Source organism: Culex pipiens, chromosome 2, assembly GCF_016801865.2.
Source record: "Culex pipiens pallens isolate TS chromosome 2, TS_CPP_V2, whole genome shotgun sequence".
NCBI classification, from domain to species: domain Eukaryota; kingdom Metazoa; phylum Arthropoda; class Insecta; order Diptera; family Culicidae; genus Culex; species Culex pipiens.
In genome coordinates, this window is record NC_068938.1 from 93,954,058 (window position 1) to 93,975,454 (window position 21,397).

The window sequence follows — 21,397 nt, forward strand, 5'->3', positions numbered from 1 at the left end:
CTTTTCCTGTTCTTAGGGAGAGACGAAATGAACATGTAAAAACACAGTGCTGAAAAGTTTAACTTTTGGCACTGTTTTGGGTTGTATCATCTAGACGCATTGTCGTTCAATTGGGTGCTAAAATTAATCCTAAATTTGTGATATTATTGTTCACAACTATGAAGCTTATATTGCTGAGTACAATGAACCTTTGTACGACCGCAAAGGATTTAAAATGGATTTTCAAACCAATTTCAAAAAAAAAATACTTCGCGGCCCTTTTTGACAGAAAAGGTCCTATTTGACAGCTCGTTCAAAGAGAACCATAGTTGATTCATCGAAAAAATGTTGTCTTGTCATTTTTTTTTTTGCATTAAGGCCGTTGCAAATATTTTTCAAAGTATATGTAGTCCCCCCTCCCCTTTCAAAAGTTAGCCTGAAAAATATGGGGGCAGATAATTTTTTTTTTTCAAAAAAACATAAAATTTTTAATGGAAACAGAAGTCTGATCAATTGAGAACAATCTTAAGTGCCTTTTTCTGTATTGATAATCATATTTAGCAATTATGGGATCGTTTAAAAATATTTTGAACTTTTATGAAATTACAATGTACAGCACCACAAAACCCTTTTTTTCTCGCAAAAATAAAATTTTCGTCAACATTTAAAAATCTTGAAAATTGATGATTGCAAAACAACTGGAAAGGTGTACACCCGGGCAGACGGTAATAACAAAAATCATGCCATTTCAATATCAAATACTGTTAAAATAACAGAAAGTGTTATGGAATCTTCTTGAAAAACATATTTTTGCATAGGAGTTTAATAACAGTTTATGTTATTATAACAAAATTTGTTATTGGTCTAATATTGGTTGAAAGCCAAAACAACTTGGGAATAACATCTTTTATTATGGAAGAATAACTGTTATTAGGATGATAGGATTAGTTGTTAAAATAACAAAAAAATAATAACAAATATTTGTTCGAAGAATATCCAAAAACGTTATTAGTCTGTTATTACAATAAAAATCCAATAACAAAAACATCAAAGCGAAGAATAACAAATCCTGTTATAAATATCATAAAATGTTATTGGCCTAGTATTTATCAAAAAATGTTATTCCCATGTTATTTCTGTCTGCTCGGGTAATGCATGCCCCCTTTTACCTGGGTAAAAAAAAACTTTCTCGGTAGAGTCGCTGGTTGGCATTTAGACTCATAATCCAAAGGTCGTCAGTTCGAATCTCGGGGTACAACCAATAACCACCAAAAAAATCACAACAAGCTAGCAACTAAACTGTTCTCTCCCTTTTTCCCCTCAGAACCGGACGTCGGCATGCCCATCCCGGAGGCGCAACGGTACTTCAACCAGCTGCTGGCCGGCGTCGAATACCTGCACGGACGGGGCGTGGCCCACCGGGACCTCAAGCCGGAGAATCTGCTCCTGGACGAGCACGACAACGTCAAGATCTCCGACTTTGGCATGGCCACCATGTTTAGGTAGTAGGTACAATTCTGTGCGCGCAGTTGTTCCGGGGTTTTCGGACCGAGCCTTGAGTTGATCGATTCTTTCCTCTTCTTTCTTGCGCCCGCAGAATGAAAGGCCGCGAGCGACTGCTGGATAAAAAGTGCGGTACGCTGCCGTACGTGGCGCCCGAAGTGCTGGTCAAACCGTACCAGGCGACCCCTGCCGACATCTGGTCCTGCGGGATCATCCTAGTCACGATGCTGGCCGGTGGTAAGTTGGCTGTTTTTTTTTGTGTAAGAGCTTTACAAAAACCCTTTTGACCTAAACCACCACACTTTTGCTGCTCGAATGCTTCGTGAATGTTGATCGTGCACTTTTTGTTTTCATAAATTTATCATTTTCAATACATTTTTTAGTTTCTGCTCAAGCAAATCCTCAAGTGCACACCTTGCAGTTTTTAGTTTTTGCTGTGTTTTCAGTATTGTTTACTCGCTGTCTGTATCTCTACCTTTCTCTCGCAATCATTGCGTCGCCCGGAACGGGACTCAGCTTAGCCGCAAGCTTGCTTAAGCTCCCACCGCTGGCGACCTCCATCATTTGCACTCCCACCGCAGAAGAATACTGCTGCTGCCGCCGACGCCAATTTGTGTAATATTTGCGTGTGTGTGTTGATTGTGAGTTTGCCCCAAAACTCTTGTGCGTGTTGTAACGACTTTTTGCCAAACTAATTTTGCGTGTTGTTTTTTTTTCAATTCCTTCAATGTCTATGCGTATAATTTCCGGCTGAATCTTTGGTATTCTAGCTGTAGAATGTTGAGCTTGTTACGGTATCTTCTAAAGCTTTAGTACCAGAGGTCCAACTGGGAATTGCTTGCTGCACCCCGATCATGAGTTGAGTTTTTTCCTTGAGTTGTGCTGTGTTTTTTTTTCTCTTTCTTTAGTTACATTTTAAAATCCGCTGCCTTCACGCGCCTGTTTTGTAAGCCTAACTGTAAGCAAATCGCACCAAATCAAACAGATCCACCAGATAAATAGTCGAAAGAAATTTGCACCTAAAACTAACCTCACCAAATAAAAAAAGACTTCTAAAATCGCATGTGTGAAACTAAACCGTTTGAAAAGTGATCCGAAAATAATAATAATAAAGCAAGTGTGTGACGAAAAAAAAAGTGTGAATCACGACTAAATCTAAATCTAAGTGTGTGAGAATGTGTGAATTAAGCAAACTGCACGTCGCTGCTTGTTGATTGCCCCGAGCGCACTGATTTCCCTTCTAAATGTTTGTAATTTTTGTGTAACTTCACGAAGCATTCGACGCAAGTTTACTCTCTTTGATAATGGTCTGATGGAGGACTCTTAGTTGAATTCAAGTTTATGGTCCAAATACAACCTCACTCATGTCGCTTAAAAATAAATTGTTGGGAATTGACACCAATGCAGTTTTCATCTCCACCGATATCTAGAAAAGAGATTGGGTTTTCAATCACGGAAAGTGTTGTTCAACTAACTTCGATATAGTTTGTCCGAGCAAAAAAATCTCATAAAAGAAAATCGGATAAAGAGAATCCCCCGGGCGGCCCGGGGGATCCGCTAGTTCTATTTTTCCTTATACTGTTTTGCTCCTTAAACAATCTTTATCAATGAATCATCTTTGCGGTTATCATCAGGCAGTATGCCTGGCCATTGTAAAGAAAGATATTGGGGTTAAGTGGTTTAGATCACAAAATTACTTTCAAATTTTGAATTCCAATGGAAGCTAAAGTATATTTGCGAAAATCTACCTACCTCGAAGGAAAAAGGGTGGAACAAACAGCTCTACGATCGTCAGAACAAAAAAGAGGGAGCGACTTTTCTGGACTTTTCTTCACCCTCTTTAGCTTGTATTCGCTGCCGCTACGGCCCATTTGAGTTGTTTCTTGAGTGATTCCTTACCAAGTGCGTACTCTACAACACCATAAGCTAACTTCTGACCAAATTTTCAAACCCACAAACCCAAAATTTAACAAGGGTCATTTTTTTAAACAAAGAAACAAATGAGCTAATCTGACAAATCGGCCGTATTCCGAGAATTTTAATTTATTTATTTATGATTTGGTCAGTTCACCTCCGTGTACGCACGAGTGCAAGCAGCAGTCTAGTGCTCAGTGCTCCATCGTTTTTTCGAAATTTTTCGCCGTAATTTACCGTGATTAGCCGCGAGTTTGCTCCAGCAGCATGCCAAGGGCCGGCCGTGGCCGTGGCAGTTCGAGTGCGGCCTCGAAAAACCCGCGAAGTTCGTCTACCGGCCGTGTGCAAAAAGGTAAACAAACCAACGCCGTGTCGACCGCCATCGCGCAGGGGAGAGTGAGCGCAGAAGGCATCGACAAAAAGTTACTACATCCCGGATATGTTCCGAGATCACCAGTGCGAACCCGTTCCGGTACCTCCGGTGCCACGACCAGTGGCACATCAACATCCGCCAACATCCCCATCAGGAACGAGTTCCAGATGCTGAGCGACGATGAAGAAAACAACAACAACAACACCGACGGTAGCAGCACTACCGACGACGACGACGACGATGATGGTCGTGCACGGAAAAAAGTGCCGACGTCAAAAAAGAACAACTCTCCAGCGGAACGTAGACCACCTCCAATTTTTGTTTTGGACACGTTGGTGGACGATGTTGACGAGTTGCTGGAAGGCCTCGGATATTGTCTGAAAATCGGTAAGTCGGCAGTGCAAGTGATTACACTGAGCAAAAAAGATTTCGACCTGGTGCTTGAAGAACTGAAGCGTAGCAACTTCAACTTCTACACATACGACCCAGAGAAGCCCCCTGTTAAGGTCGTCTTGCAGGGTTACCACCCAGTTAACTCAATCCGAATTCTGAAACGGAATCTAATTAGAATCGTATACAAATTCCGTTTCAAACGCAACAACCGGTTCCGTGTTCGAACCGGTTGTTGCGTTTGAAACGGAATTTGTATACGATTCTAATTAGATTCCGTTTCAGAATTCGGATTGATTTGACTGGGCAAGACCGTCCGATCGCCGACCTGAAGCGACACCTCTCGAACGCGGGAATAAAGCCACGGGAGATAAAAGTGCTCTCGCGCAAGACAACGGTCACGGGTGTGCACACTCTGTACCTGTTGTACTTCAACCGCGGCACCGTCAAGATCCAAGACCTGCGGCGGACTAAAACATTGGACGGTTTTTGGGTAAACTGGCGGTTTTACTCCAAAAACCCGACGGACGTAGCGCAATGCCACCGTTGCCAGAAATTCGGCCACGGCTCGCGGAACTGCAACCTCCGGCCCCGCTGCGTGAAGTGCGGTGAATCACACCTCTCCGAGGCGTGCGCACTGCCACGAAAGGCGGACTTGGGGGACAAGGCAGAACAAACCAAGTCGCGCGTAAAGTGCGCGAACTGTGACGGCAACCATACCGGCAATTACCGCGGATGCGTCGCGCGCAAGGCCTACCTCGAGGAGCAGGAAAAGAGGAAGAAGAAAGCCCACCCTCCTCAGCGAAGTACAAGCGCAGCCGTTCCTGCAGCTGGCCAGCGTACGGTTCCAGCGGACAACCCAGCGTTCCCTCCTGGATGGGGGCGGTCGTTTGCGAGCGTGGTCGCTGCCGGTAGCGGCGATGCGACCCAGCAAGGAGTCACCGGGGAAGATCTCTTCACCCTGCCGGAGTTCTTTGCTCTCGCGGGGGAGATGATGACGCGGTTTCGGAGCTGCCGTAACAAGGCGGAGCAATTTCTGGCCCTCGGGGAGCTGATGATCAAGCACATCTATAATTGATTATTTTTGTCTGTGATCTAGTTTTAAGCTATCTCTTTATCTATCCTTTTCCCATTGCACTTTCTGTAAGTTTTTTGAAAACTTTTTCTTACTCTTGTCAATTCCATAGTTATAAGTAATAATTTTTCGATTGAATTACGATGTAAAACACAGCTGAAAGGAACACCAAAACTCTGTTATATACCTAAATGAACTCATTGTAACTTGGATTATTCACAAATAAAACCGAATTGAATTGAATTGAATTTGGTCAGTTTGGCCATCCTCACTGAGTAATACTGCTCTAAAAATTAACTTTTCACATACAGTTCATAGACCTGCCTTCACGTATACCTATCGACTCAGAATCGAAAACTGAACAAATGCCACACTTTGTGTGTTACCAAAACTGTCATTAAGTTTTCTCAGCACTGTCTAAACTGAAAGGCCAACCGGTCGCATTTGTCTCGGTTTGGGGGCCCATAGATCGAGGTTTTGATTTGTTTAATCTTATGTATTGAAAATGTTATATTTCAAACATTTTCAAATTAACTAATAAAAATGCCCATTTTTTTGTCTTAAAAAATCACGCTTATTTTTTTCAAATATTTATTGACCAGCAAATAGTTAACCCGCCAAATATTTGAAATTTTCACTCACTTTATCACTCGAAAGCGCAGGTAGTCATTTACCCCTATTTTTCTCTCAAAAATATTATAACTTTTAGTAGAATTGACCAAATTGGATGCTTACGGTTGCAAAAGATCCAGATTTGTCTATATTTTTAACTGTCATAAGGAAGAAAATATCTAGAGTTTTTTTTTAGTAAGCTGTTGTGTTTTATATTTTAAGGAACCCTAGATATGTTTCAATTCAACCGGAGATATTCCGGATTCCGTTGGGGCACCTCGGCCCCTCTTCGGGGGTTTTTGGTCAATATTACAAAAAAAAAAAATCACAAAACAATGCCGGAAACGATACAAAACTTGAATTCATCACCCTACGTGGCACAGGAGCCGGTCCCAATTGGCCACCAATCGACATCAGTTCAGTGCACCGTTTCCGGTTGGAATCGGGTTGATGCCCCCAGGGACTTGATCGTGTCAATAGGGGGATGGCGTCGCTATTTTTAGACCACGTATTCCACTTTTCCTCCAACATCGATTTCATTTTGCTGGGCAAGATAGAACGCCGTCTATTTTTAGACGATGACTCAGCACTTTTGCACTTCAAAAAACCAGATGGCAGCACGATGTAACGCCATCTACCTATTATTTTTATAGGATGATGTATTAAGGTGATGCATTCAAGTTTTACATCATTTCCTGCATTTTTCTGTGAATACATTTTTGTTATATTGATCAAAAAACCCACGAAGGAGGCCCGAGTTACCCCAAGGGAAGCCGGAATATCTCCGGTTTAATGAGCGAACGAAGTTGACTTTATAGCTGTCAGCCACCATTGCTCGTACTAACCACTAGTGTCTTCCTTTTTATCTACAAGGACTTCGCCGCCCTGGGCTCCTAAGTGTATGAATGTATGGCACGGAGCGACGGCGCCGACTACCCATATTTACACAAAGCATTTTAGAGCGCCCGCCGCGGGATTCGAACCAGCGACCTCTGGATTGTGAGTCCAGTGCGCGGTCCGATTGATCCACACGGGTGGGACCCCAAATTTCAGCCAAATTCATTCACAACAAATTCGAGAATTTACGAGCAATGTCTCAAATATCATATACATTTGGCCAGTTCGTTCGGTTTTTTCTTGGCCAAATAATGTGACATCGCAATTTTGGCGCGACCCCTTCAAAATTCGAACCGCTAAAACTTTTTTTTTGTTGTACATGAATTTGGCTGAAATTTTGGGTAATATTAAAAAACTATCTCAAGATTAAGTGCTCAAAATATAAATTTGGTCTGATCAATATTTTTGGATATATCGTCAAAATAGTGAAGGGGCCATTACACTACAGCAAACAAACAAATAAACTCGCACTTTTTCGTGTTTGACAGTTTGAAAAATTCGCAAACATGTTTGCGGCAAACTCGCAAACAAGGCAAAATATATGCAAGCTGACGTTGTACAAACAAATCCAGGCAAACAAACGAAGCAGGCAAACTGTCAAAAAGTGCGAGTTTGTTTGTTTGTTTGCCGTAGTGTAATAGCTCCTTGAGTGTCGGTCAAAATCGATTTTTTTCGAAAATATAAAAAACTATAAAAGGTAGCAAAGTTTTTCAAATAGCATCTGAAAGTAGACATTCCGAAATACTTATGCTGAAAATTTCATGAGATTTTTTCGAAGCGAGCACCAACAATTTGAATTTGGATTAAGGTTTGACAAATCGTCCAATGTCATATACTTTTGACCAGTACTGTACATACATTTTATAACTGACTGCGATATCGGCAACTAATAGTCCAATTTTAAATGGTTACAAATGAAATCTTAGAAATTCCCCAAGTTTTCGTATAAAAAAATTCTAGAAATTCAAAATTAAGCCTTGCATTTCAAAATGGCTAAATACCGTAAACCGGGGTGACTTTGATAGGATTTCAATTTGTTTTTAGAATATTTTCCAACAGGTAAGGTTTTCACACAAAGTCCATGCACTATTTTGGAAAAAAAGTTTTTTCAATAATGTTTAGAAAAATAGTTACGTTAAAAATTCTTAGTTTCAATTCCGGGGTGACTTTGATTGATAGTCACAGTTTTTCTTGTTAAAATCATATTTAAGATGTTCAAACTTTATTTGTACGCTAAATGTACCATCACTAAAGTAGCTGATATAGTTTTTAGGAAAAAAAATCAATGTTTATATTTTGTTAACTAAGTGTATAAGCTTTTTAGCAAAATACATATAAATTTTAGGTAAAATTGCTGAAAAGTCGGAATTTTGCCTGAAATTTGTTAAAACTAGTTTTGTTTATAAAATTATCGATTTATATTGCATTTTATACTGAATTCGAAGAATGAATCACAATTTTTCACATTTTACATGAAATTTGTTCAACTGAAATTGCCTATAAATTTGGAGATTTTTTTTTAATTGTGTTTCAAAAACACATATTATTTATTATTTACAAACTTATTTAACCTTCTCCTTGTGGAAAATTGTCCAAAGAAACCGAAAATGCATTCCGTTTTCCGATTAAAAATCATGTTCATTGAGAAAATCATGACACTTTAAGAAGTTTAAAATAATGACTTTCATCAACATTTTCCTAACTATAGTTAACTAACTTTTTAAACTTGTCAAAATTTGAAAAGTTCTTCTTGAGGTACTTTGAACACTTCTCTACTACGGTCAGTATGTTTCTAAACCATTCCTTACGTATTTTAATTGTACTCTTCATTTTGGACTATTTTTAAAAAAACATAAACTTATAATAAATCATACTTCATTATAAAAATTGTCTATACTTTCCTTTGATTTAACAGATGCCGTTTTGGTAAAAAAAAAATGAAAACTGTATTTTATTGAACTTATTGTAAAAAATTACTTAATAAAACATACACGCAAAAAAGTCCGTTCGCGTAAACGTGAACAACGTACCATGAAAATAGGAAACAAAGCAAATTTTATGATAAGATTTTGCACCGTGAACAAATGCATGATTGCAACCGATTTCCATGAACGTTTGTTCACGAAAAACCGTAACGCCAGGTCTGGTTACGTTTTTCCTGATCTCGTATTCATAAACTTCGTTCATGGTAATGGGAAACAAATCATACATTTGTTCACGCTCATGCGAACAAAAAGCATGAATTTTTTCTTCGGAGGAATTTTGTGGGCGTTGCCACAGCTTTGAAACAGAGGCGAAGAACGTTCAGAAATCCTTATACGGAAAAGTGACAGTTGCAGGGTATCATTCAATTATTACGTGATGAACTATTTAATTTTGGCCCGGGTACGGATATATTTATCTGCAATCAGTTATTCGCATACCAAAATTAGATAATTTAACCGATTTTGGATTTTTTGGCCGCAGATGAAAGATACTAAGAACCTGCTTTATTGGAGTAATGCCGACGGAACCTGGTCCAACCTGGCCACTCCGGAACGGGTCACCGGTAACCGGTGGCCACTTGGGGACACTTCGGAATTTGCAAGGAACCATGTCATGTGACATATCAAAATTCATCAAATTAAAAACTATGACCATTACAAGTGATGCCAACGTCCTCTGGCCCAACCTGGCCACTCCGGAACGGGTCACCGGTAACCGGTGGCCACTTGGGGACATTTCGGAATTTGCAAGGAACCATGTCATGTGACATATCAAAATTCATCAAATTAAAAACTATGACCATTACAAGTGATGCCAACGTCCTCTGGACCAACCTGGCCACTCCGGAACGGGTCATCGGTATCCGGTGGCCACTTGGGGACATTTCGGAATTTGCAAGGAACCATGTCATGTGACATATCAAAATTCATCAAATTAAAAACTATGACCATTACAAGTGATACCAACGTCCTCTGGCCCAACCTGGCCACTCCGGAACGGGTCACCGGTAACCGGTGGCCACTTGGGGACACTTCGGAATTTGCAAGGAACCATGTCATGTGACATATCAAAATTCATCAAATTAAAAACTATGACCATTACAAGTAATGCCAACGTCCTCTGGCCCAACCTGGCCACTCCGGAACGTGTCATTGGTAACCGGTGGATACTTGGGACACTTCGGAATTTGCAAGGAACCATGTCATGTGACATATCAAAATTCATCAAATTAAAAACTATGACCATTTTATGTGATACCAACGTTCTCTGGTCCAACCTGGCCACTTCGGAACGGGTTATTGATACCGGTGGCCATTTGGGGACACTCCGGAATTTGCAAGGAACCATGACATGTGACATATCAAAATTCATCAAATTAAAAATTACGACCATTTAATGTAATGTCAACAAACCATGGCCCAAAGTCACGTAGAAGTTGCTATATTAAAAAATACAAAAAAAAATACAAAAATACAAAAATACAAAAATACAAAAATACAAAAATACAAAAATACAAAAATACAAAAATACAAAAATACAAAAATACAAAAATACAAAAATACAATTGTATCTGCATCTGCAACTTATTTTTAGACGTGAATTTTTTGAATTCTTGAATTTCTTGAATTTGTTGAATTTGTTGAATTTCTTGAATTTCTTGAATTTCTTGAATGTCTTAAATTTCTTGAATTTTTTGAATTTCTTGAATTTCTTGAATTTCTTAAATTTCTTAAATTTCTTGAATTTCTTGAATTTCTTGAATTTCTTGAATTTCTTGAATTTCTTGAATTTCTTGAATTTCTTGAATTTCTTGAATTTCTTGAATTTCTTGAATTTCTTGAATTTCTCAAATTTCTTGAATTTCATGAATTTCTTGAATTTCTTGAATTTCTTGAATTTCTTGAATTTCTTGAATGTCTTAAATTTCTTGAATTTTTTGAATTTCTTGAATTTCTTGAATTTCTTGAATTTCTTGAATTTCTTGAATTTCTTGAATTTCTTGAATTTCTTGAATTTCTTGAATAACTTGAATTACTTGAATTACTTGAATTCAAGTTCTTACTTGAATTACTTGAATAACTTGGAATGAACTTGAATTTATCGAAATGCTTAAAATGTTTGAAGTACCCCTCCAACCCAACCCCTCACCCTCTCCCTGTGTTGCTTTTCTCCCTCCTCTCCAAAAAAACACATGCATGAGTCCTTGTGGGTAATGACTCCTCACAAAACTTACCAGAACCACCCGCCCCGAAGCCGAACGGTCGAAAATCCACTCACAAAACTACAACATTCAATTGTAAATCAAACTTCTTCGATAATCTTTTTGAAAATTAATACACAAACCAATTCAACCAATCAGCTGGTCAGCACGTCAAAACTTGTCTGTTTTGTTTCCAAGCGTTACTGGTCGACTTTGAAAAAGTAACGCAACTTATCGTCTTTAAACACGGATCACAGCGTCGTGAACTAGTTCATAACTTTATGAAGTGCATATCATGATTTCATGATTTTTGTACCATGATTTCATGAATTTGTTCACGTTTCCATGAACACGTTTGTTTGCTAAATTCGTGATTTTTTGTTCATGGCTACGGGAACGCTTTTTTTTGCGTGTATATAAATATTGGTTTTAGTAAATTACTAAAGTATTTTAGTAAGTTTTATCAAATTTGGTACTAAAATCTGATTGTGTAGTAAAATTGCGCTAAAAAATACATAAGGGTCATTCCACCACAATCGCGCAAAAAAAAAGTGCAAAATTAAAATCAACATTTTCTGGTCAAGCTCAAATTTGATGGGACTATTGATACTATCAAAACAAGCAAGAAGGTTTGAGATTTCAAAACAAATGTCCACGTGGTTTATGGATGGTCCCGTTCCTGAGAAAATTTTACACAGGTTTCCCAATTTCGTGCAATGTTTTATTTTTAGTTCAGGAAATATTGATCTTTTTTTAAAAGTGTTTAAGTTCTTTTTTTTTATTTATTGTAAACTTAACTTCTCTTCAAACAATTTGGCATCCCTCGCCACACCACCGAACCAAAATTGATCCAATCCGGCCGTATGCAAATGCAAACACCTTGTTGCCTGCTGAGGAGAGCAAGGATCAACCGGACGCGGAATGCGCTGGTAATGGTGTTATTTGTAGCTGAGAGAGAGAGAGAGCCCCCCAAAACCGTGTGATAATGCCCCTTTTCAACTGATGTGGGAGAGGACCTGCGCGGTCTGGATCCCGTCCCTTCGTTCCTCACATTTCCCGGTAGAACTTTCGAGGACCGCACACATGTGAGAGCCGGGGATGTGGACATTAAAAGTATCGCTTGCGATATGTTTAAACGGCCAGTTTGCTCTTATCGTCCCCGCCATGCTAAAATTGGTGGCCTGCCACAAGGCAAAGATGATGAGGGTGGTGGGTTCCTCTCACGCCGGCACACAATTTGGGGGGTTATTTCGTGACAAATCTTTATGGGAAAAGTTTGGCACGCTACTCGGCTTGGAGGTGGAGGGGAGAATCGCTTTGGCACAATTTGAAAGAATTTTTATTGTTTTAAGCAGCTGGTGTGTGGTTTATGGCACGATTCACGATTAGAATTTTGCACCGGAATGCTATGGAATTGGCATTGAAGATATTTCGACGGCAATGTTATGATAAAATTTAGACTCGCTGAGCAAATCTAGGAGAAAATGCTAAACAAATATTCTGGGATATGAGATCGTTCAATCTAAGCCTACTACATTGCATTAACCGAAAAGGCAGATTCTGTGAATGGAACACAATTCACAGAATCAACAGGAGAGAGGGTGCGTGGACTTACCGTACCAAAAGCTCCTTGAACAAGAACTAAGAGTTCAATGTTTTGAAAAATCCAAAAATCGTGCAGCAACAAAAGAAATCGTGAAAGTTGGGAGAAACTGAGATCTGAGCTTTGAAATTATAGAGACATCTGAAGTTTTCACGAGATTTTTTTTTTATGATAGGAGTAATATTCTAGAATTTTTCAATTGAATCCTTCCGTGCACCGAAAGTCATCAATCACCCCCGATGTCACTCGCAGGGCACATTCAAATACAATAGAGCAGCATCCTTTCGCACAAGAGCAGTTCTCTCAGATTTCGGTCATTCGATTTTTTTGTATTTTTTAATCCGACTGAAACTTTTTTGGTACCTTCGGTATGCCCAAAGAAGCCAATTTGCATCATTAGTTTGTCCATATAATTTTCCATACGAATTTGGCAGCTGTCCATACAAAAATGATGTATGAAAAATCAAAAATCTTTTTTTTTAAAGGAATTTTTTGATCGATTTGGTGTCTTGCGCAAAGTTGTAGGTATGGATACGGACTACACTGGAAAAAAAATGATACACGGTAAAAAAAAATTGGTGATTTTTTATTTAACTTTTTATCACTAAAACTTGATTTGCAAAAAACACTATTTTTATTTTTTTTTTATTTTTTGATCTGTTTTAGAGGACATGCCAACTTTTCAGAAATTTCCAGGTTGTGCAAATAATCTTTGAGCGAGTTATGAATTTTTGAAACAATACTGATTTTTTCAAAAAATCAAAATATTGGTCCCAAAATTTTGTCAACTTCATTTTTCGATGTAAAATCAAATTTGCAATCAAAAAGTACTTTAGTGAAATTTTGATAAAGTGCACCGTTTTCAAGTAAAATCCATATTTAGGTGACTTTTTTGAAAATAGTCGCAGTTATTCATTTTTTTAAATTAGTGCGCATGTTTGCCCACTTGAAAAAAAATATTTTTGAAAAGCTGAGAAAATTCTCTATATTCAGCAATTCCCCACGAAAACAGCATGATTCGAAAAAAAAGTTCTCCGATCGAGCTCAATTTTTTTCTGGGGGATCCTTGGCCAAAATAATTAGACCCGTATTTTTTCGTTTGGCCATTAGGGTGACCTACGCCGTGTTAGGGTGGTCCAAAAAATGGCAATTTTCGTCGATTTTCGCAAAAACCACTTTTTTCAAAAAATCATATCTCCGCGCCATTTCATCCGATTTTAGCTGTCTTAGACGCAAAAGAAAGGTGATTAGTTTGGCTATTTGGGAAAAATAGTAAAAAGTTTCAAAAATCTAGCTTAACTTTTGAAAACGTCGTATGAAAACTTAAAATGCTGTTTTGAAGGTCTCGGGACCAAAGAGCCTATGTCTGAAAATATTTTTATCAGATTCCTCGGAAAATTTCACATAACATATAAAAAAATGGTGAAGTTATGTTTTCGATACTCTGAGATACGATTTTTTGAAAATAAAAACTGGATTTTTCGACGCGCCACGCGCAAAAATGGAAAAATGACGAAAACGGCAAGAAGTCGACTTTTTTCACTAAAACTGCGATAACTTTAAAATTTCAGCGATGACCTATAGATGTTATGTTACCAAAAGTTGCGTCTTTTAATTACGATCGGAGAATTTTTTTTTGAATCATGCTGTTTTTTCATACTTTAACATTGAAAATCGGACCATTAGTTGCTGAGATATCGACATTAGAAAATGATGGATTTTTTGGGTGAGACTTAGAAAACATCAATTTTACTGTTTCAAAAAATCAAAAAATAAAAAAAATAAAAATAGTGTTTTTTTGCAAATCAAGTTTTAGTAATAAAAAGTTAAATAAAAAATCACCAATTTTTTTTTACCGTGTATCATTTTTTCCAGTGTAGTCCTTATCCATACCTACAACTTTGCCGAAGACACCAAATCGATCGAAAAATTCCTTCAAAAGATACAGATTTTTGAATTTTCATACATCATTTTTGTATGGACAGCTGCCAAATTTGTATGGAAAATTATATGGACAAACTAATTATGTAAAATGGCTTCTTTGGGCATACCGAAGGCACCAAAAAAGTTTCAGCCGGATTAAAAAATACAAAAATTAAAATTGAAGAAAAAAGACCGATTTCGTAGAGAATTGCTCACAAGGATTCTGTACCTTCATGCTGGTGTTGTTGATGTTGTTCTGTAGGCATCGCTCTCTCCTCCTTTTCAGTGCTCTCTGTGAGCAGCACCTCTACCACAAACCGGCCATTCTCAGAATTCTCAACACAGATTTGATTTTCCGTTCAAAAAGTGCGTGAGCTCCAGACACACTCTAATCGAAATGAAAAATAATCGACAAACCAAGAATGAGGTGATTTTATTTGTTCGAAAAGAAAGTTTTTCGAGTGTAACTTTTAGCTGTCGATAAAAAATAGATAAACAAGGTGATATCACCTCCCAATTTTTACTAGATACGTGGACGGACTATTTTTTTAGTCAGTGCTCTATCAATTGAACAACCTCGTTTCCCACCATCAGACCATTATCGTCGAGGAAAAAAACTGCCAAACTTAATGACTGCCACTGCCGCCGCACTGATAAAACGGCAACAACTCGAATGAGCCCAAAAAAAAAAACGAGAAAACTCTATTTTCGATACTGATATCAGATGTGCATCCGTGTGTGCGTTCGTTCGTTCGTTCACTTGTGCACATGTATCTTCCCTTTCCTTTCCGTTTTCTTCCCCTATTTTCTGCTCTAGAACTGCCCTGGGACCAACCGTCGACCGGCTGCGCGGAGTACCTCTGCTGGAAGGAGAACAAGTACACGACCGCAACGCCCTGGAGCAAGCTGGACACGCTGACGCTGTCGCTGCTGCGGAAGATCCTGGTGCCCAATCCGGCCCAGCGGCTCCCGCTGGACAAGATCCAGGACCACAAGTGGTGCCAGATGCAGTTCAACAACAGCCAGGGTGAGTCATTTTGTTGTTCGTATTTTTTTCAGTTGTTATTTAGTGTTATTTTTTGAGCTTTGTGATGATTAAAATGTGTGATAAATAAATGTTTTGAGTGAAGTGATAATGTTAACATTCCGTGGAGTGCCAAAGTGACAAAATTTAACAAATTAGTGTTTTACAGCATGGCGAAGAAACTGTGGATTACAATTTTGAAACATACAGAAAACAGAACTGATCGTGAAACATTCAAGGTTGACAACAATGATTGATTTAGAATAACACCCATGGTGTTTTGCAGCTCGACATAAAAGTCTTCATACAATTTTGGCAGATGCTCATACAAAAATGGTACGTTAATATTCGAAAATCTGTAACTTTTTAAGGAATTTTTTGATTGATTTGGTGTCTTCAGCAAAGTTGTAGGTATTGATGAAGACTATTCAGAAAAAATAGGTACTCGGGGGAAAATTGTGATTTTTAAATATTTTTTTTTCATAAAAAATAAATTTTAATTCCAAAATCCGTATTTTTAATTTTTGTTTTTTTTTCCAAATCGAAATGAATAAAATAATCAAAAAAATGCAATTTTTCGTACAAAATTTATCTTTGAATAGTTACATAAAAAAATAGATCAAAAATTTAAGTACAACATTTCAGTTTTTTACAAACATCACTATTTAAAACAAAATGATAACTTGTCGGCAAAATTGTACCTTATTGCATGGGGTTTTGTCCTCTAAAACATATAATTTAAAAAAAAATAAATAAACGGGTTTTGGGAAATTGATTTTTTGTAAAAAAAAAGTATGTTTAAAAATCACCAAATTTGTTTCTTTGTATTTTTTTCTGAATAGTTCTCATAAATACCTACAACTTTGCTAAAGACACTAAATCAATCAAAAAATTCCTTGAAAAGTTATAGATTTTCGAATATTTACGTACCATTTTTGTATGAACAGCTACCAAAATTGTATGGTGATCTGTATGGATGAACCAATGACACAAAATGGCTCCTTTCGTGATAGGGAAGGCCCCACAAAGTTTATGCAAAATAAAAAAAATACTGAAAATAAATATGGTCGAAATCGACCGATTTCGTAGAGAATTCGCAGGATTTAGGATTACATCCACTAAAATTTGCGGTATGTTTCTCCCTGTATTTGGCGCACTTTAGGCTCTAGTTTTGCAGCTCGACAAAAGTCCTCCAGAAGAGCATCAAACCGTTGCAAATATTTTTAATGTTTATGTCGCCCACCTCTTCAAAATCGGCTTGAAAAATCAGATGGCAAAAAAAAAAAGAAATCGGCTTATATGCTTGAAAATATACAAGGAAGATATAGGAAGTACATATCAAAAGTTTTTTTTAAAGGTCCTATAAGCTATTGTGTTGTAGGGAATTTAATTTTCTACAAGAATCTCACACTTCGACAAATTTGAGCGAGACCTGCGCCGCCTGCCGGCTAAATTCTGAAGCGATGTTTTTCCTCATACATTAAAACCACTTAGACGTAACAGCCTCCCTAAAATCCCGATAAACCTCTCTTGATACTCAAAAAGACATAGGAGTTCAAGGCTTTACAATTGAATCCTAACAACTTCCTCAAAACCTTAATAAAACCCTTGTTAAAACCCAGCCAGGAGTTACGAAAAAATGATAGCCAGATAGGTTTTATTCTGGACCTTCGGATTACCATCGGATTTTTTTGCTGTGTATTGGAGGTAATTATAATAATTTGAAAGATTATTTCCCGCAGTTGGTGGCTTAATTTCAGCTGCGGTTAGAATTTTATCGATAAATGTAGAGGAGATAGATGGAAAAAAATCAATTCGCTTCTCTAAAACTAATTCTTTTCTCCAAAATTTTGTTTTGCACTTTTTTTTAATTTTCAAGGTATTTTTGAACTTTGATGGTTATACTAGTTATGTGTGTGTGTGTGCAACCAACCAAACGGGACCACGCGGCCGCTTCTTACAAATTGAGTTGTTTCCATGTATTTTTAGATCTACATTCTATACATGCAAATAACTCGCATAGGCATTTGGAAGGTGTTAGCTCTGCCGAGCTTCGGTGACCCATTTCTACGCTGGCTAGCCGAGCGCGAGGTACTTCAGCTTTATCGACAAGCCCCGCTCTGAAGAACGTTTGCACCAATCGGGTTCAAACGTTATTTAGAACTTCCGAACCCTTGTCAAATGGACAAGGACCCAGCGCGTATATAGTTGATTGTAACAGTATTCCTAATTCCAGTCATCGCTCACCAAGCTGTGAATGCGTAGTGGTTAGCATTTTTGCTTACCAATCCAAAGGACGGGGGATCGAACCCCGACTCGGGCGACTTTGATTTTTCGTTCATGTTCAGAGTTTCAAGATTTATATTTCCTATACTTTCTCGTTGGGAGCAGCTGGGAATCGAACCCAGGACCATTCGCTTACAAAGCGAACACCGTAACCAGTCAGCCACGGCCGCTCCTTAACTTTGATGGTTATACTAGTTATGTCACAAATTCAGCATATATGTGTGTTTTCTTCAAATATATTTTTTCTACCAATATGGCGGTCAATCACATTCAGTCAGACCATATTTGTTCATTACTATTTGGCCGCGTTAAATGCTTTTTATGAGCTTATGGTTTTAAGTAAGCTTTTTGCATGCCTAATAGCACTTGACAGCTAAAACATCTTTGGTTTTAAAGAAGCATGCAATAAAGCCATTGCATGACATAGCCATGGAGTTTTTAAGGCTCTCTCAAAACTGTCATAAAACATTATTGAAAGCCATTTGGCTTCAGCCGAGGCATAAAACCTTCTTAGAAACTTTAAATCAGCCCATCCCAAGTAACATTTTTAAACCAATTAGCCACCATCTAGTTTTATTAAGGGTTTTATGGTAGCATCTTGATTGCTTGTAAGTTTATGTTGGCTTTCACAGCAATTAATATGCATGAGCTGATTTGAAGGTTCTAAGCAGGTTTTATGCATCGGACATAAAACCTCGGGCAATAAAAGCCAAATAACTTTCAATAAGGTTTTATGAAAGTTTTAAGAGAGTCTTGAAAACCCGATGGCAATGTCAGGCCTAATGGTTTTATCTCATGCTTCTTTAAAACCAAGGAGCTTACTTAAAACCATAAGCTCCTAAAAAAGCATTTAACGCGGCCAAATAGATCTGACAACGTTTGCTGGCTTTAGGATGTTTTTGATAGCTTATTGCATCATAAGGTGAGCATTAAAATAAACTTGAAATCGGGAAACATAGGCAATATCGATATATTTTCAAAAAAGTCAATTTTATGTTAGTAAGGCAACAACAACCATGGAATACTCGCTGGACATGAATTTTCACATACCCGTCGACGTGCCATCAGAGCAGCAATGCTATGAAGAAAAAAATATATTTTTAATTTGAATAAAAATCAACTACGAAAAGAGATCAAACAACAACAAAGTCGGGAATTGTTGTGACACAAACCTCGGTGAACAAGTGACAAACATCAAACCTACACCGGCGCGCACCACATCTCGCCCAATCTTGGCTCAGGTACTGAGTGACTCTCAGCGTGATACCATTTACAGTTCCTGTGAGCACCTCGGTACCTTGGCCAATGCTGTGGCATTGCAAACACCCCAAAGTGAACACTGCATCCGTCACCCAAAAACCCTTAACACGCCGCGACTGGCCGTCGTCCATGCTTTGGCGCTTTAGCTGTATGATAGAATTTAATATTTCATAAAGCTAGATTACCAAAGCATGGAAGATTGGAACTAGAGCCGACATCTGCCTTCGTTTCAATTTAGGTTCTTTTTTTTTGTGTGTTTCGTTTCCGTTATCGATTGCTTGTGCAGTGTTTTGAGTGCATTTTAGTTTGTATCTCCCCCGACCCCATTTTGCCTCCCCGCACGCACGCCTCTCACGTTTATTGGATCTTTGGTGATTTTAGCTGTATGCTGCCCGTTTCCGATTGCATATAGCTTTATCACCAAAAACCTAATGAATGCTGACTTTTGAGTTTCGCTTTAGTTGGCCGCTGATTATCTCCTGTGTTTGTGTGAATGATTGTTTCGTTTATTGCTTCCGTATCGCTTAAGTTATCTCAAATCATTTACTTACCCTTTTTCCCTCCCGCCAGGTCACTCGGAGAGCGGACGCGACGCGGTCGATGGCGTTATTTCACCCCGAGCGAAGCGGCTCTGCTCGAACCAGGACCTGTCCACGCCGCTGGACGATTCGACGTCGCGCCTCTGCCAATCGCAACCGGTGCCAACGATCGCCCAGACCGAGGTGCACGGCCTCGAGGAGGCGATCGAAGCCCGCAACGGGTTTTGCTTCTCCCAGCCGACGATGCTGGATGATCTGATTCTGTGCACCCAGCTCAACCCGACCCAATCGGTGGGCGCCACCCAGTCGACGCCGTTCCAGCGGTTAGTTCGGCGCATGACGCGCTTCTTCGTGTCGACCAAGTGCGACGAAACGCTGAACCGGCTGTCGGCCACCCTCGAGAAGCTCGGCTACACGTGGAAGGCCAACGACGAGGGCGTCATCACCATCTCGACCATCGACCGGCGGAAGCTGCAGCTCATCTTCAAGGCCAACATCGTCGAGATGGACGGCAAGATCCTGTGCGACTTCCGCCTGTCCAAGGGCTGCGGGCTGGAGTTTAAACGACGCTTCATCCGGATCAAAAACAGCCTGGAGGATATTGTGATGAAGGGTCCCGTTACGTGGCCCATTGCCATTGCGACCAACTCGGTGCCTTAGCCATAGTGAGAGTGTGTGATCGAATTGAATTGTGTTCGGATGAAAACTCAGTTAGTATACGGCGCAAAGTGCACGTTCGATAGTTTGATGAAATCAGGGAATTTTGTTTTGCTTTACATTTTTTTGTTTCAGTTTAATTTACCAATGAAGAGAGAAACACTAGTACAGCAAACGTATTGGCTGCGTAAGAAAATAAAGGATTTTTGTATGAACATTTACAACAGTGTGGTTACATCGCTTCTAGGACAATCCGAATCTTCCTTTTGGCGTCAAGATTGTCATTTGTGATTTCAACGCTCAAATAGAATCCCCAGAAATTAGAACAAGGCCTGTAGATACTTCTTCCGGCGCAGCTTCTTCGGTAGGTACCCCCTGGGAATCAGGTCGTCACACATAACCGACGTCAGAACCAACATTGGCCCAGAAAGTCTACATACGGTCACGAACGGCAAAGGCCAACGCTGCGTCGACTTTGCAGTCTCCCGTGGAATGGTGGTCAGGAGCACCTATTATCCTGGCAAGGACATTCACAAAGCCACCAGGACAATATTGACCCGGACCACTACCTAGTTGGAGTTGACCTGCGCTCAAAGCTGACGACGGTGTTACACCAACACCGTATGTCTCCAGAACGGGGAAGTTGTTCACAGTTACGCGCAGCAGTTGGAAACGAACCTGCCAGTTGAGGAGGAGCTTGGCGCAGCCTTGCTCGAGGGTGGTTGGAGTAGCCATAGAATTATCTACGTGCGCATTAGGGTGCCCAGAATATGGGACTTTTTCTCAAAACCTCGCTCCACAAGCTGATTATTGTTTCTTGAGCTATTTTAGGACTCTGGGCTAAATATGGGCAAAATCGGTCAACATTTACCCATTGATACTCGGGGGTGAAGTTTGTATGGGAAAAATTGAAAAAATGTATGGAAAACTCAACTTTCTTACGGTTTGGTCTGCACGGTGCGCTACTTCCATCCAAATATTCCCAAACGTGAGATTCTTATTGAAAATTTAATGCTCTACAACTTTGTAGAACATACCAAAGCTGTAAAACTCGATCCTAAAAAGTTATTAGCGATCTAAAAATGTCATTTTTGTATGAAAAACATTTTTTTCACCAACTTTAGGCTCGGGTATCAATGGGTTAATCTCATCTAATTTCGCTCAAAATTTACACAG

At 39.1% G+C, this 21,397-nt stretch overlaps 1 protein-coding gene across 2 annotated transcripts in view; it reads left to right on the plus strand.

The window, feature by feature from the left end:
* The window catches only part of LOC120415468 (serine/threonine-protein kinase grp), a 42,735-nt gene extending 22,304 nt beyond the window's left edge, over positions 1 to 20,431 (plus strand). The window contains exons 3-6 of one of the 2 annotated variants that reach the window (XM_039577028.2): positions 1,304 to 1,488; positions 1,577 to 1,719; positions 15,273 to 15,482; positions 19,596 to 20,431. In XM_039577028.2, the coding sequence (XP_039432962.1) occupies positions 1,304 to 1,488; positions 1,577 to 1,719; positions 15,273 to 15,482; positions 19,596 to 20,224 (1,167 nt within the window). In that variant the 3' untranslated portion in view covers positions 20,225 to 20,431. The remainder of the gene's footprint in view (positions 1 to 1,303; positions 1,489 to 1,576; positions 1,720 to 15,272; positions 15,483 to 19,595) is intronic. The other variant, XM_039577027.2, reaches the window with a different exon arrangement.
* Positions 20,432 to 21,397: the final 966 nt, after the last annotated feature.